General features: G+C 46.6%; 1 protein-coding gene across 1 annotated transcript in view; it reads left to right on the top strand.

Moving 5' to 3' along the window:
• Positions 1-17,523, top strand: part of LOC106586912 (integrin alpha-V) — a 112,540-nt gene that overhangs the window by 1,574 nt on the left and 93,443 nt on the right. The window contains exons 3-6 of the mRNA XM_045707873.2: positions 10,430-10,521; positions 10,802-10,916; positions 11,095-11,156; positions 12,206-12,251. Of these exons, the coding sequence (XP_045563829.1) occupies positions 10,430-10,521; positions 10,802-10,916; positions 11,095-11,156; positions 12,206-12,251 (315 nt within the window). The remainder of the gene's footprint in view (positions 1-10,429; positions 10,522-10,801; positions 10,917-11,094; positions 11,157-12,205; positions 12,252-17,523) is intronic.

Below are 17,523 nucleotides of genomic sequence, written 5' to 3' on the forward strand. Positions count from 1 at the left end.
AGACATAGAGAGAGAGAGAGACAGAGAGAGACAGAGAGAGAGAGAGAGACAGACAGACAGAGAGAGACAGAGAGAGAGAGAGACAGAGAGAGAGACAGAGAGAGAGACAGAGAGAGAGACATAGAGAGAGACATAGAGAGAGAGACAGAGAGAGACAGAGAGAGAGACAGAGAGAGAGACATAGAGAGAGAGAGAGAGAGACAGAGAGAGACAGAGAGAGAGAGAGACAGAGAGAGAGCGAGACAGAGAGAGAGAGAGAGACAGAGAGAGAGACATAGAGAGAGACATAGAGAGAGAGAGACAGACAGACAGAGAGAGACAGAGAGAGAGAGACAGACAGAGAGAGACAGAGAGAGAGAGAGAGACAGAGAGAGAGACATAGAGAGAGACATAGAGAGAGAGAGACAGAGAGAGAGAGAGGGAGAGAGAGAGAGACATAGAGAGAGACATAGAGAGAGACATAGAGAGAAAGAGAGAGAGAGAGACATAGAGAGAGAGAGAGAGACATAGAGAGAGACATAGAGAGAGACATAGAGAGAGAGAGAGAGACATAGAGAGAGACATAGAGAGAGACATAGAGAGAGACATAGAGAGGAGAGAGAGAGAGAGACATAGAGAGAGAGAGACATAGAGAGAGACATAGAGAGAGACATAGAGAGAGACATAGAGAGAGAGAGAGACATAGAGAGAGACATAGAGAGAGACATAGAGAGAGACATAGAGAGAGAGAGAGACATAGAGAGAGACATAGAGAGAGACATAGAGAGAGACATAGAGAGAGAGAGAGACATAGAGAGAGACATAGAGAGAGACATAGAGAGAGACAGAGAGAGACATAGAGAGAGACAGAGAGAGACATAGAGAGAGACATAGAGAGAGACATAGAGAGAGACATAGAGAGAGACATAGAGAGACATAGAGAGAGACATAGAGAGAGACATAGAGAGAGACATAGAGAGAGAGAGAGACATAGAGAGAGACATAGAGAGAGAGAGAGAGACATAGAGAGAGACATAGAGAGAGACATAGAGAGAGACATAGAGAGAGAGAGAGAGACATAGAGAGAGACATAGAGAGAGAGAGAGAGAGAGACATAGAGAGAGAGAGAGAGAGAGAGACATAGAGAGAGACATAGAGAGAGACATAGAGAGAGAGAGACATAGAGAGAGAGAGACATAGAGAGAGACATAGAGAGAGACATAGAGACAGAGAGACATAGAGACATAGAGAGAGAGAGACATAGAGAGAGACATAGAGAGAGACATAGAGAGAGAGAGAGACATAGAGAGAGAGAGAGAGAGAGACATAGAGAGAGACATAGAGAGAGACATAGAGAGAGAGAGAGAGACATAGAGAGAGACATAGAGAGAGACATAGAGAGAGACATAGAGAGAGAGAGAGACATAGAGAGAGAGAGAGAGAGACATAGAGAGAGACATAGAGAGAGAGAGAGAGACATAGAGAGAGACATAGAGAGAGACATAGAGAGAGAGAGAGACATAGAGAGAGAGAGAGACATAGAGACATAGAGAGAGAGACATAGAGAGAGACGGGAGACGAGAGAGACATGGAGAGCAGAGAGACATAGAGAGAGACATGGAGAGACATGGGAGAGAGAGACATAGAGAGAGACATAGAGAGAGACGAGAGAGACATAGAGAGAGACATAGAGAGAGACGAGAGAGACATAGAGAGAGAGAGAGAGACATAGAGAGAGACATAGAGAGAGAGAGAGAGAGAGACATGAGAGAGAGAGAGAGAGAGACATAGAGAGAGACATAGAGAGAGACATAGAGAGAGAGAGCATGGAGAGAGAGACATAGAGAGAGACATAGAGAGAGACATAGAGACAGAGAGACATGAGAGAGAGAGAGAGACATAGAGAGAGACATAGAGAGAGACATAGAGAGAGAGACATAGAGAGAGAGAGAGAGAGACATAGAGAGAGACATAGAGAGAGACATAGAGAGAGAGAGAGACATAGAGAGAGACATGAGAGAGACATAGAGAGAGACATGGGAGAGAGAGACATAGAGAGAGAGAGAGAGACATAGAGAGAGACATAGAGAGAGACATAGAGAGAGCAGAGAGAGACATGAGAGAGCAGAGAGAGACATAGAGAGAGAGAGAGACATAGAGAGAGAGACAGAGAGACAGACATAGAGAGAGAGACAGAGAGACAGACATAGAGAGACATAGAGAGAGAGACATAGAGAGAGACATAGAGAGAGACATAGAGAGAGAGACAGAGAGACAGACATAGAGAGAGACATAGAGAGAGACATAGAGAGAGAGAGAGAGAGACATAGAGAGAGAGAGAGACATAGAGAGAGAGAGACATAGAGAGAGAGAGAGAGACATAGAGAGAGACATAGAGAGAGACATAGAGAGAGAGAGAGAGACATAGAGAGAGACATAGAGAGACATAGAGAGAGACATAGAGAGAAGAGAGACATAGAGAGAGAGAGAGAGAGACATAGAGAGAGACATAGAGAGAGAGAGGAGTCCCAGCACCTTTAAAGGACTGTCTGCTCTGCATTATAACAGGGGGCGTATGAGTCAGTAACTTGTTATTTCTTGAAGCATCCATTGCAGACAGACATGCATCATGGCGTATACTAATATTTACACTACAGCACTTCAGTCCATCTTATGGGTTTGTCCCAGCACAAACAAACTAACAAACACACACACACACACACAATGCAAAACCAAGCCCCATGAATGACACACTTTAAGCTATTTAGGAGAACATTGGCTTATATATCAGTTTATCCTGTGCAATTTACACCACTCTTTATCAGTGCAACTTTGATCGTTTGCCTTCTAGCGTTCGTTCGTTTGTTTGTTTGTTGTATGTTTTAATAGGCAACTGTAGAGTAAAATGATTTTGCTCAAGTGCAGACTTTAACTACAGATTGAATGACTTCCCTATTCCAGTGACTAAGCCCACTGTAGTCTAGTCTAGACTATTGGAAAAGTAGAAGAAAAGTGACTATTTCCAAGTCTGAACCACACTCTGCCTGTGTTACTAGGAAACAACTCCAAAGTGAAGAAATGCAAAATATGTTTCCATGTCATGGTTTATCCATATTTTCCCTCCCTTTGCTGCCATTTTTATGATGGTTTGCCAGTCAGTGCCTGAGTGGTCTCCTGGTTGTATTGTGATACTGTAAGTGTCGACATGGTTACAATGGGTGCCTTTGTGATGGCTGATCGTCATCCTGCAGACTGAGAGGTGAGGCTGTCTCAGCCATTGGTTTAGATTAGTGTTAGTGTCGAAGCAGCCTTGGGCCAGGGGGGGGGGGGGGGGGGGGGGTACTGTAATTAGTGTGCGCTCAGGGGGGTTTTATCCCGCTTGGCCATTACCAAAGTATCTTACTAAAACCACATGGTCTGGAAGTCTTTCTCCTGCTGACTGTTCTTCCCTGGATTGTCCCAGTTAGATGAGATATTGTTTTCCAGTTCTGTCAGTCTACTCTTGATGGACAGGCAAACCTTTAGGAACAAAAAATAAATCCAAATTAGAGCCAACTATTTATACCCATTGAGTTATTGGAGAACCAATGTTTTGGGCACTGAGTCTTTCTCAGGGTTAGACATGCTAAACTGGCAGATATATTTACAGCTGTCCATAATCTTCCTCAGGGTAAGACAGGTTAAACTGACATATATATTTCTACAGCTGTCCAGACAGTCTCTATATTAGAATAACTATAATTATAGAGGACCCAGGGATGGGTGTAATGTTTGACCAGGTGCAACCAAGGGTCTAGTCACCGGGCTAGAGGAGGGGACAGCTGGGATGTTACTTACTCCTCTATAACTGGTGCTCTAGTCTGGGTTAGAGCTAGACAGGAGCTGGGATGTTACTCCTCTATAACTGGTGCTCTAGTCTGGGTTAGAGCTAGACAGGAGCTGGGATGTTACTCCTCTATAACTGGTGCTCTAGTCTGGGTTAGAGCTAGACAGGAGCTGGGATGTTACTCCTCTATAACTGGTGCTCTAGTCTGGGTTAGAGCTAGACAGGAGCTGGGATGTTACTCCTCTATAACTGGTGCTCTAGTCTGGGTTAGAGCTAGACAGGAGCTGGGATGTTACTCCTCTCTAACTGGTGCTCTAGTCTGGGTTAGAGCTAGACAGGAGCTGGGATGTTACTCCTCTATAACTGGTGCTCTAGTCTGGGTTAGAGCTAGACAGGAGCTGGGATGTTACTCCTCTATAACTGGTGCTCTAGTCTGGGTTAGAGCTAGACAGGAGCTGGGATGTTACTCCTCTATAACTGGTGCTCTAGTCTGGGTTAGAGCTAGACAGGAGCTGGGATGTTACTCCTCTATAACTGGTGCTCTAGTCTGGGTTAGAGCTAGACAGGAGCTGGGATGTTACTCCTCTATAACTGGTGCTCTAGTCTGGGTTAGAGCTAGACAGGAGCTGGGATGTTACTCCTCTATAACTGGTGCTCTAGTCTGGGTTAGAGCTAGACAGGAGCTGGGATGTTACTCCTCTATAACTGGTGCTCTAGTCTGGGTTAGAGCTAGACAGGAGCTGGGATGTTACTCCTCTATAACTGGTTCTCTAGTCTGGGTTAGAGCTAGACAGGAGCTGGGATGTTACTTACTCCTCTATAACTGGTGCTCTAGTCTGGGTTAGAGCTAGACAGGAGCTGGGATGTTACTCCTCTATAACTGGTGCTCTAGTCTGGGTTAGAGCTAGACAGGAGCTGGGATGTTACTCCTCTATAACTGGTGCTCTAGTCTGGGTTAGAGCTAGACAGGAGCTGGGATGTTACTCCTCTATAACTGGTGCTCTAGTCTGGGTTAGAGCTAGACAGGAGCTGGGATGTTACTCCTCTATAACTGGTGCTCTAGTCTGGGTTAGAGCTAGACAGGAGCTGGGATGTTACTCCTCTATAACTGGTGCTCTAGTCTGGGTTAGAGCTAGACAGGAGCTGGGATGTTACTCCTCTATAACTGGTGCTCTAGTCTGGGTTAGAGCTAGACAGGAGCTGGGATGTTACTCCTCTATAACTGGTGCTCTAGTCTGGGTTAGAGCTAGACAGGAGCTGGGATGTTACTCCTCTATAACTGGTGCTCTAGTCTGGGTTAGAGCTAGACAGGAGCTGGGATGTTACTCCTCTATAACTGGTGCTCTAGTCTGAAACATGGAGGACCTAGCTGTTGTTCCTATGAGTTTTGCTTTAGTTGTGGTTCGACAGGAACAGAGCTCTGTGGTATGTTTTCACTGAAGGGTAGTAAGTATCCTCCCACGTGTGTCAGATATGAAACTTTCTCCCCGTGTCTGCACAGAGCTGCGTACAATAGAACTCTCTCCCTGTGTCTGCACAGAGCTGCGTACAATAGAACTCTCTCCCTGTCTCAGCACAGAGCTGCGTACAATAGAACTCTCTCCCTGTGTCTGCATAGAGCTGCGTACAATAGAACTCTCTCCCTGTCTCAGCACAGAGCTGCGTACAATAGAACTCTCTCCCTGTGTCTGCACAGAGCTGCGTACAATAGAACTCTCTCCCTGTCTCAGCACAAAGCTGCGTACAATAGAACTCTCTCCCTGTGTCTGCACAGAGCTGCGTACAATAGAACTCTCTCCCGCTCGCCGGCTGCGTCGACCCCCGGCCGCACAGAGCTGCGTACAATAGAACTCTCTCCCTGTGTCTGCACAGAACTGCGTACAATAGAACTCTCTCCCTGTGTTTCTGCACAGAGCTGCGTACAATAGAACTCTCTCCCTGTCTCAGCACAGAGCTGCATACAATAGAACTCTCTCCCTGTGTCTGCACAGAGCTGCGTACAATAGAACTCTCTCCCTGTCTCAGCACAGAGCTGCGTACAATAGAACTCTCTCCCTGTGTCTCTGCACAGAGCTGCGTACAATAGAACTCTCTCCCTGTGTTTCTGCACAGAGCTGCGTACAATAATACTCTCTCCCTGTGTCTGCACAGAGCTGCGTACAATAGAACTCTCTCCCTGTGTCTGCACAGAGCTGCGTACAATAGAACTCTCTCCCTGTGTCTCTGCACAGAGCTGCGTACAATAGAACTCTCTCCCTGTGTCTGCACAGAGCTGCGTACAATAGAACTCTTTCCCTGTGTCTCTGCACAGAGCTGCGTACAATATAACTCTCTCCCTGTGTTTCTGCACAGAGCTGCGTACAATAGAACTCTCTCCCTGTGTCTGCACAGAACTGCGTACAATAGAACTCTCTCCCTGTCTCAGCACAGAGCTGCGTACAATAGAACTCTCTCCCTGTGTCTCTGCACAGAGCTGCGTACAATAGAACTCTCTCCCCATGTCTGCACAGAGCTGCGTACAATAGAACTCTCTCCCTGTGTCTGCACAGAACTGCGTACAATAGATTTATTTCTTGGCAATGGATATCACAAGCCATTTTCTGAAGTTATTTGATATGAACATTTATTTTAAGTGAAACCATGTCATCAAATGTTTTATTTTTTATCGTTATATTAAGGTTGGTAGCAACATGCGGAAATCAGTTGCAGCTCAAGTCAACTACAAAACTACAAAACCCACAATGCAATGCTCTCTCTATGGGCTGGCTAGCTAGCAAACGTAGCTAAACACAAGACTATCAAAGTCAGTATCAGCATGTGAAGTAGCTAGTTAGTCTAAAATCTCACCATGTTCAACTTGTAAATCAATGTGCCTCACAGTGTGGAGTCCGACATTCGCAAACGTCACCCTGGACTGAAGAGGCAGAGACGTAAGAGAAATGTGGTGGACCCTCTGTTAAATTACACATTTATCGAGGTAGGAATATCAACAACAAAAAATTGGGAGAAGACAACCTCCCCCCATTATGACATCAGCCAGTATTGAAATCTGACATGTATGATGGACGTTTTCACCATCTAAAAGTCATATTAACGTCCAGTGTAGTGAGAGAGAGAGAGCTTTATCACAGTGCTACGTCGTACCAGCCGGATTTCTGTCTGCTTGAACGGCAATAACTCAGACATGAAAACATGACCCAGGGAATAGATAGAACATCACTCGGAGATGCACAAAAAAAAAAACAATATAACGTGGAAAATGGGTGAATCTTTCCTTTAAGTCTTTTTATGTCTACAGTAATATGTCATTTCTGCACGCTAAGGTAACCCCTCTAAGGTAACCCCTCTAAGGTAACCCCTCTAAGGTAACCCCTCTAAGGTAACCCCTCTAAGGTAACCCCTCTAAGGTAACCCCTCTAAGGTAACCCCTCTAAGTAAGGTAACCCCTCTAAGGTAACCCCTCTAAGGTAACCCCTCTAAGGTAACCCCTCTAAGGTAACCCCTCTAAGGTAACCCCTCTAAGGTAACCCCTCTAAGTAAGGTAACCCCTCTAAGGTAACCCCTCTAAGGTAACCCCTCTAAGGTAACCCCTCTAAGGTAACCCCTCTAAGGTAACCCCTCTAAGGTAACCCCTCTAAGTAAGGTAACCCCTCTAAGGTAACCCCTCTAAGGTAACCCCTCTAAGTAAGGTAACCCCTCTAAGTAAGGTAACCCCTCTAAGGTAACCCCTCTAAGGTAACCCCTCTAAGGTAACCCCTCTAAGGTAACCCCTCTAAGGTAACCCCTCTAAGTAAGGTAACCCCTCTAAGGTAACCCCTCTAAGGTAACCCCTCTAAGGTAACCCTCTAAGGTAACCCCTCTAAGGTAACCCCTCTAAGGTAACCCCTCTAAGTAAGGTAACCCCTCTAAGTAACCCCTCTAAGGTAACCCCTCTAAGGTAACCCCTCTAAGGTAACCCCTCTAAGTAAGGTAACCCCTCTAAGTAAGGTAACCCCTCTAAGGTAACCCCTCTAAGGTAACCCCTCTAAGGTAACCCCTCTAAGGTAACCCCTCTAAGTAAGGTAACCCCTCTAAGGTAACCCCTCTAAGGTAACCCCTCTAAGGTAACCCCTCTAAGGTAACCCCTCTAAGTAAGGTAACCCCTCTAAGTAAGGTAACCCCTCTAAGGTAACCCCTCTAAGGTAACCCCTCTAAGGTAACCCCTCTAAGGTAACCCCTCTAAGTAAGGTAACCCCTCTAAGTAAGGTAACCCCTCTAAGTAAGGTAACCCCTCTAAGTAAGGTAACCCCTCTAAGGTAACCCCTCTAAGGTAACCCCTCTAAGGTAACCCCTCTAAGGTAACCCCTCTAAGGTAACCCCTCTAAGGTAACCCCTCTAAGTAAGGTAACCCCTCTAAGTAAGGTAACCCCTCTAAGGTAACCCCTCTAAGGTAACCCCTCTAAGGTAACCCCTCTAAGGTAACCCCTCTAAGGTAACCCCTCTAAGGTAACCCCTCTAAGTAAGGTAACCCCTCTAAGGTAACCCTCCATTTTATTAACCCTGTAGGTACTAAGCAATAAGCCACTATAAGTCTGTCTGAACACACACGTAGTGTTTTGATATCAGCAACGTTGCAGCTACTCTCTGCAGAGTAAAAGCGGATGTTTCAGGTTTTTAGCGGATGTTTCCGGTTGTTAGCGGATGTTTCCGGGTTTTTAGCGGATGTTTCCGTTTTTTTAGCGGATGTTTCAGTATTTTCAACTTCTGTTTCCCCTGAAAAATGGAAGTGGGGACTCCTCTCAGGTGTCTCGCTACGTAAAGGTTACAGTGCAGCTAACAGGATATTTGAACAGTCTTTGTAATTGTTGGTCATATCTGAGATGTTTCAAGTTTGTTACAAAGATGTATAATTTCCACATCAACATGACACACCCCATATAAAGATAATGTTATAGGCACGTTAATAACCATAGTCTCACTTGGCTTACACGTGGCGAGACGGCAGATGTGGAAGAAGACCATTGTTAACCCTAACCACAGAGCAGTCTGATAGGAAGTCTGGAGCTTAAAGGACCTACAGTACAGGTCATTTATAGGTTCAGCTGTCCTCACTGAGGAACACGTGGGTGTGTGTGTGTGTGTGTGTGTGTGTGTCACAGCTAGATCTGTATTTGCTAGACAGGGGTCGTTAAAGGGTGTTGCCTGTGAGTAATTTCCTCTAGGAAAAATGTAGTTTGATCTCCAGGCTCTGATCAGGAGGACGATGAAAGCTGCTGCTGCCTACAATTTATCAATGATCAGGAATAACAAATCTCTACCAGTCCTATTTGTCTGTGGATATTCCGGGGCATGTTCGTTAGGCACCAAATGGAAGAAAATGGGCTGAAACAGGGAGGGACTACTGTGGTGGATGAATCAGAATTAGTTGGGAAACATAGAGTGAGGGGGGGGGGGGGGGGGGGGGGGAAGTATTTGATCCCCTGCTGATTTTGTACGTTTGCCCACTGACAAAGAAATGATCAGTCTATAATTTTAATGGTAGGTTTATTTGAACAGTGAGAGACAGAATAACAACAACAACAAAAATCCAGAAAAACACATGTCAAAAATGTTATAAATTGATTTGCATTTTAATGAGGGAAATAAGAATTTGACCCCCTCTGCAAAACATGACTTAGTACTTCTTCCCTTAGCTGGGGCTCAGTCACCTGGGGCCCAGAGAGGGGAGAGGTCAGACTTGTCTTTTACATGTCTCTGTTGCTATGCAGAATATCAGAAAGGGAAGAGGACAGGATGGAACATTGTCTTCATATGTGAATGTGTCTTTACCCATTCTTAAACCATGTGAAGGGATGGCGTGATTAATGGGGAACCAATTACTTGTCTCCACAGTGTCTGTGCGCAAGTCACTCCCTCCTTTGGCATTGGGGGGAGGTGTATGGCAGTGTATGGAACCATTGTATGTCCTCTCTGATGTTGCACTCATCCTGGGATAGTGTATGACCTGGAGGCGCACTCCCCTCAGTGAGCTTGTCCAGGAGAGGGGTCAAGAAGGGCTTTTACTTGAGATGGGAGTATCTAGAGTTGACAATTGATATATGCCATTGGATGAGTTGGTGTTTTTGTACTATGAAGTACCAGGAACGAGATTAGAACCTCGTCTTAGGGACCAAACTGAACGATAATTTATAGCGAATGCTATCTGGCTACGGGATACTCCCTTTTTCAATTATAAAGTCCATTTGTGAAATGTTCCTAAGATCTGTTGTTCGTCATGTAGGTTGAGAGGGGTGTATCTTGGCTATAAAAGATCTTTGTACTTTTGTGTAGACACTTTTCAATGGTTCATTAGAAATGGCACGTCATTGAAAGTCATTGCTATTGCAAAGCTTTTATTATTAAAGATGTAGTTTAAGTATAACTCAGACTGGTGTGTGAAGTTTGTTTCTCCTCATTTGGTAATACAGAAATTAGCCACCACACTAACTAGATGGCTTGTTTTCATAACCGGTTGCAAAATGTTTTAAAACATTGTTCCCTATTGAAAAATGACACAGTTGGTAGAGTAGCGTTGTTAAAAAGGGTGGGCACCCCTTAAAGAGATGGTGTTTCTTCATTAAAACCCCACAATGATTTCTCCCACAGATGATCGCGAGAATATCGATGGGGTTCAGATGGAGTTCAAGTCCAACCAGTGGTTTGGAGCCACGGTACGGTCAGACGGTGAACACATCCTGGTGAGTGTCATGTCCTTATCTCAGAACGGTACGGTCAGACAGTAAACACATCCTGGTGAGTGTCATGTCCTTATCTCAGAACGGTACGGTCAGACGGTAAACATGCCGTTTTTAGAACCAAATATTGTGTTGGCTAGCTAGCGAACCGTCTCATGACAGATTCCCTATGTCCTAGAACTTTAGTCTGGATTTCAGTTTTACATCAGGTATCTATCTCTGTGACTGTTGCGTGACCTTGCTGTTAGTTGACTTGTACTCATGAGGTGTTTGTGTCTCTCAGGCCTGTGCACCTCTCTACCAGTGGAGCACGTACAGCTTCTCAGAGCGAGAGCCTGTCGGTACGTGTTTCCTGAAGAAAGGAGGAGACGTGGTGGAGTACTCTCCCTGTCGATCTAGTAAGTGACTTGAAACTAGCCAAGAGAATCTCCATTGAAGAAGTGCCTTTTTTTGGTCCAGGATTAGGCCTTATTTGGGTCCAGGAAATGGACCCTAATATCTTTTTAATAAATAACCCCACCTGGTCTACCATTGAGAGATTATTAAATCGTTCTGTGTTTGTGTTACTCTGAACAGATGCCAACTCTCCAGAGGGACAAGGATTCTGTCAGGCTGGATTCAGTATTGACTTTGTCAAGGTGTGTACTTTACTGTGTTCCATACAACAATAGATAAATAAAAACACTAAGAACTCTGCGTTGTGTCGTGCATATACACCACACCCCCCTCGGGCCTCATTTGCCTAATTATGCCATGGAATTGTTGAATAATGTAATGAAACAAGCAGGGAGCAGGTCTCGAACCCTCAACCTTGTAGCCCGAAGTCCAGCCGCGCTATCGACTGTGCCGCATAACATGATCAAACGACCGAGTCGATATCCGCTCTTATAAACCCAGGGTCCTTACAATACTTGTTTCGGTTTCCCTATAATGCACTGTATATCAGCACGGTAGAATTCATTTGGCTATAGTTCTTACATGTTCTATGTTAGAGCTGCTTTTGAAATCAAAAGTCGGATTGAAAACATTATTGGCGTTGTTGAATTATATATTTTTTTATAATAACAAGCTAGGACTGATGGTTTGGTTAGCTAAACTAGCACGTCTGTTTTGGTTACCACATTTCTAGCTGTAAAACGTGTTAAATTATAGCCATGGTATAAAAGGGATAATCAACTCGGGGGCTCTATGCTGTTCTCTGGAAGATAATGCAACCTTCCACGTCCTTCATTATTATCCAGAGAACGCATAGCCCTTCATTGATTAGCCCTTACTTATTATACAATGCTTGGATTCAGTTTCAGATCATTTTGTGTTGTTTTTTTTCTTCTCAGAATAACCTACTCTCTTTCTTGTTCTCTTTTTCTCTCTCTTTCTCTCTTCTCTCTCTTTCTCTCTTCTCTCTCTCTCTCTCTCTCTCTCCTCTCACTCTCTCTCCTCTCATTCTCTCTCCTCTCTCTCTCCTCTCACTCTCTCTCCTCTCACTCTCTCTCCTCTCATTCTCTCTCTATCCCCCTCTCATTCTCTCTCTCTCTCTCTCCTCTTTTTCTCCTCCTTCTCTCTTCTTTCTTTCTTTCTTTCTTTCTTTCTTTCTTTCTTTCTTTCTTTCTTTCTTTCTTTCTTTCTTTCTTTCTTTCTTTCTTTCTTTCTTTCTTTCTTTCTTTCTTTCTTTCTTTCTTTCTTTCAGAACAACAGGGTGGTTGTTGGAGGCCCTGGTAGTTTCTATTGGCAAGGTAAGTGACGTGTAATGAATTCTATATGTGTACTGAACAGGTCAAGAAGGTAAGTGATGTGTAATTCTATATATTTACTGAGCAGGTCCACTATTACAGGACATAATCAGACAGACACATTGTGCTCTGTTTGGCTCTCCCCTGAGATGAGGCGTTCGGTGTATTTGTGGTAATGCTCTGACTGCCTAACTATAGCTGTTGTTGCATTAATGCTGTGTTTAACTATAGCAGTGATTGTCAATGCAGTGAGCAGTAGTCTGAAATCATGACACTGGCTTGCTGGAGGGACTGTTCTGTTATTTCTGTGACAGATTCTCTGACTCTGGAAACTGTTGAGAAAGTCTTGTAACTAGGAAGTGTCCGGATGATTGTATTATAACAGTACGTACATACGATTTGTATTGTTTTTACATGCTATTTTCATTGTTTGTTGTAGAAAACTATATGTTCTGTAATATATTGTGTATTTAGTCCCCTTTTTTTAGAGTTTGTTTTATATATATATATTTTTTTAGAAACCCTGTCTCTTAAGGGGAGCTGCGACGGTGCTGAGAGGGAATTATCTGATATGGTGGCAGGGTGCCAACTCAGTCGCTGTTTCTGTGGGTTTGCTGGGTAATACCCATGAGATGGGGCTGCTCCATAGTCACAGCAGATCTCTACAATGCTCCCTTGTTTCACAGCACCAACACCAACCCCAACCCCCCCACAACAGAGCGGACCTGGGTTCCAATGCTACATTTTGGAATCTTTCAAATACTTTTGAGCATTTGCTTCGGACAGGCCTGGATTGCCAGATGGGTAGGGGGTTTGCACTTTTGGGGACTATTCTATTGGTTAAATTGTGCCCGGCAAGCATAATCAAGCCGAGATCATTTATGTTCACTTTCAAATACTATTTGAACCCAGGGCTGGCCCCAACCTCTACAGCGTTCTAGAGAAAATCAGGCCAATCCCATGTTTGTCCCAGGCTAACAGCCGTTTCAGTTAACCACACTTTTGTTTTCTGCTGACTCTAGGTCGTTATTCGTTCATCATGTTTCCTTTAGGTGTGCTGCTAGGACAAATTAGCAAATACAGCCCTTTTTAAAACGGACAAAGATGTTTTTAACAGGACGGCTCATTGGCTGCTGCTGTGCTGGGTAGGCACCGAGTGAATTGAATGGAATAGGGAGGGGTGAAATTTGTATGGGTGCTGTGCTGTCAACATTTGTATGGGTGCTGTGCCAGCCTGGTCTTGTCCGGGCTGTACCTGCTGTATGGTTACCACAGACTGGGGCTGTTCCTGCTATGTGGTTACCACAGACTGGGGCTTTACCTGCTGTGTGGTTACCACAGACTGGGGCTTTACCTGCTGTATGGTTACCACAGACTGGGGCTGTACCTGCTGTGTGGTTACCACAGACTGGGGCTGTACCTGCTGTGTGGTTACCACAGACTGGGGCTGTACCTGCTGTGTGGTTACCACAGACTGGGGCTGTACCTGCTGTGTGGTTACCACAGACTGGGGCTTTCCCTGCTGTGTGGTTACCACAGACTGGGGTTTTACCTGCTGTATGGTTACCACAGACTGGGGCTTTACTTGCTGTGTGGTTACCACAGACTGGGGCTGTACCTGCTGTGTGGTTACCACAGACTGGGGCTTTCCCTGCTGTGTGGTTACCACAGACTGGGGTTTTACCTGCTGTATGGTTACCACAGACTGGGGCTTTACCTGCTGTATGGTTACCACAGACTGGGGCTGTACCTGCTGTGTGGTTACCACAGACTGGGGCTTTACCTGCTGTGTGGTTACCACAGACTGGGGCTTTACCTGCTGTATGGTTACCACAGACTGGGGCTGTACCTGCTGTGTGGTTACCACAGACTGGGGCTGTACCTGCTGTGTGGTTACCACAGACTGGGGCTGTACCTGCTGTGTGGTTACCACAGACTGGGGCTGTTCCTGCTGTGTGGTTACCACAGACTGGGGCTTTACCTGCTGTGTGGTTACCACAGACTGGGGCTTTACCTGCTGTATGGTTACCACAGACTGGGGCTGTACCTGCTGTGTGGTTACCACAGACTGGGGCTGTACCTGCTGTGTGGTTACCACAGACTGGGGCTGTACCTGCTGTGTGGTTACCACAGACTGGGGCTGTTCCTGCAGTGTGGTTACCACAGACTGGGGCTTTACCTGCTCTGTGGTTACCACAGACTGGGGCTTTACCTGCTGTGTGGTTACCACAGACTGGGGCTTTACCTGCTGTGTGGTTACCACAGACTGGGGCTTTACCTGCTGTGTGGTTACCACAGACTGGGGCTGTACCTGCTGTATGGTTACCACAGACTGGGGCTTTACCTGCTGTGTGGTTACCACAGACTGGGGCTTTCCCTGCTGTGTGGTTACCACCGACTGGGGCTTTACCTGCTGTATGGTTACCACAGACTGGGGTTTTACCTGCTGTATGGTTACCACAGACTGGGGCTTTACCTGCTGTATGGTTACCACAGACTGGGGTTTTACCTGCTGTATGGTTACCACAGACTGGGGCTTCACCTGCTGTGTGGTTACCACAGACTGGGGCTTTACCTGCTGTGTGGTTACCACAGACTGGGGCTGTACCTGCTGTATGGTTACCACAGACTGGGGCTGTACCTGCTGTATGGTTACCACAGACTGGGGCTGTACCTGCTGTATGGTTACCACAGACTGGGGCTTTACCTGCTGTGTGGTTACCACAGACTGGGGCTTTACCTGCTGTGTGGTTACCACCGACTGGGGTTTTACCTGCTGTATGGTTACCACAGACTGGGGTTTTACCTGCTGTATGGTTACCACAGACTGGGGCTTTACCTGCTGTATGGTTACCACAGACTGGGGCTGTACCTGCTGTATGGTTACCACAGACTGGGGCTTTACCTGCTGTGTGGTTACCACAGACTGGGGCTGTACCTGCTGTATGGTTACCACAGACTGGGGCTTTACCTGCTGTATGGTTACCACAGACTGGGGCTTTACCTGCTCTGTGGTTACCACAGACTGGGGCTGTACCTGCTGTATGGTTACCACAGACTGGGGCTGTACCTGCTGTATGGTTACCACAGACTGGGGCTTTAGTTGCTGTATGGTTACCACAGATTGGGGCTGTACCTGCTGTGTGGTTACCACATACTGGGGCTGTACCTGCTGTATGGTTACCACAGACTGGGGCTGTAGCTGCTGTATGGTTACCACAGACTGGGGCTGTACCTGCTGTATGGTTACCACAGACTGGGGCTTTACTTGCTGTGTGGTTACCACAGACTGGGGCTGTTCCTGCTGTGTGGTTACCACAGACTGGGGCTGTACCTGCTGTATGGTTACCACAGACTGGGGCTTTACCTGCTGTGTGGTTACCACAGACTGGGGCTGTTCCTGCTGTGTGGTTACCACAGACTGGGGCTGTACCTGCTGTATGGTTACCACAGACTGGGGCTTTACCTGCTGTATGGTTACCACAGACTGGGGCTTTACCTGCTCTGTGGTTACCACAGACTGGGGCTGTACCTGCTGTATGGTTACCACAGACTGGGGCTGTACCTGCTGTATGGTTACCACAGACTGGGCTTTAGTTGCTGTATGGTTACCACAGATTGGGGCTGTACCTGCTGTGTGGTTACCACATACTGGGCTGTACCTGCTGTATGGTTACCACAGACTGGGGCTGTAGCTGCTGTATGGTTACCACAGACTGGGGCTGTACCTGCTGTATGGTTACCACAGACTGGGGCTTTACTTGCTGTGTGGTTACCACAGACTGGGGCTGTTCCTGCTGTGTGGTTACCACAGACTGGGGCTGTACCTGCTGTATGGTTACCACAGACTGGGGCTTTACCTGCTGTGTGGTTACCACAGACTGGGGCTGTTCCTGCTGTGTGGTTACCACAGACTGGGGCTTTACCTGCTGTGTGGTTACCACAGACTGGGGCTTTACCTGCTGTATGGTTACCACAGACTGGGGCTTTACCTGCTGTATGGTTACCACAGACTGGGGCTTTACCTGCTGTGTGGTTACCACAGACTGGGGCTTTACCTGCTGTATGGTTACCACAGACTGGGGCTTTACCTGCTGTATGGTTACCACAGACTGGGGCTGTACCTGCTGTATGGTTACCACAGACTGGGGCTTTACCTGCTGTGTGGTTACCACAGACTGGGGCTGTACCTGCTGTATGGTTACCACAGACTGGGGCTTTACCTGCTGTGTGGTTACCACAGACTGGGGCTTTACCTGCTGTGTGGTTACCACAGACTGGGGCTTTACTTGCTGTGTGGTTACCACAGACTGGGGCTTTCCCTGCTGTGTGGTTACCACAGACTGGGGCTGTACCTGCTGTATGGTTACCACAGACTGGGGCTTTACCTGCTGTGTGGTTACCACAGACTGGGGTTTTAGCTGCTGTGAGGTTACCACAGACTGGGGCTTTACCTGCTGTGTGGTTACCACAGACTGGGGCTTTACCTGCTGTGTGGTTACCACAGACTGGGGCTTTACCTGCTGTGTGGTTACCACAGACTGGGGCTGTACCTGCTGTATGGTTACCACAGACTGGGGCTTTACCTGCTGTATGGTTACCACAGACTGGGGCTTTAGTTTCTGTATGGTTACCACAGACTGGGGCTGTACCTGCTGTATGGTTTACCACAGACTGGGGCTGTACCTGCTGTATGGTTACCACAGACTGGGGCTTTACCTGCTGTGTGGTTACCACAGACTGGGGCTGTACCTGCTGTGTGGTTACCACAGACTGGGGCTTTACCTGCTGTATGGTTACCACAGACTGGTGCTTTACCTGGTGTGTGGTTACCACAGACTGGGGCTGTACCTGCTGTATGGTTACCACAGACTGGGGCTTTACTTGCTGTGTGGTTACCACAGACTGGGGCTGTACCTGCTGTGTGGTTACCACAGACTGGGGCTGTACCTGCTGTATGGTTACCACAGACTGGGGCTGTAGCTGCTGTATGGTTACCACAGACTGGGGCTTTACCTGCTGTGTGGTTACCACAGATTGGGGCTTTAGGAGGACAGCAGTAAAGGGATTCTTTCTGAATGTTATACATAGAACTACACAGACATTGTTTGTTACCACGGATGCACTGTATATTAGATTTGTTAGGTACTGTGAACGATTACACACAGGAGCACTTTTCCCACCTATTAGACAAGCCATTCCGGAACATTTATTTGACCTCTCACCCCTCCCTAATCACCTGATCCCTACGAACCACTCTCTCTCTCTCGCGGCT

Source organism: Salmo salar, chromosome 25 (genome assembly GCF_965601325.2).
Source record: "Salmo salar chromosome 25, fSalSal1, whole genome shotgun sequence".
Lineage (NCBI taxonomy): Eukaryota > Metazoa > Chordata > Actinopteri > Salmoniformes > Salmonidae > Salmo > Salmo salar.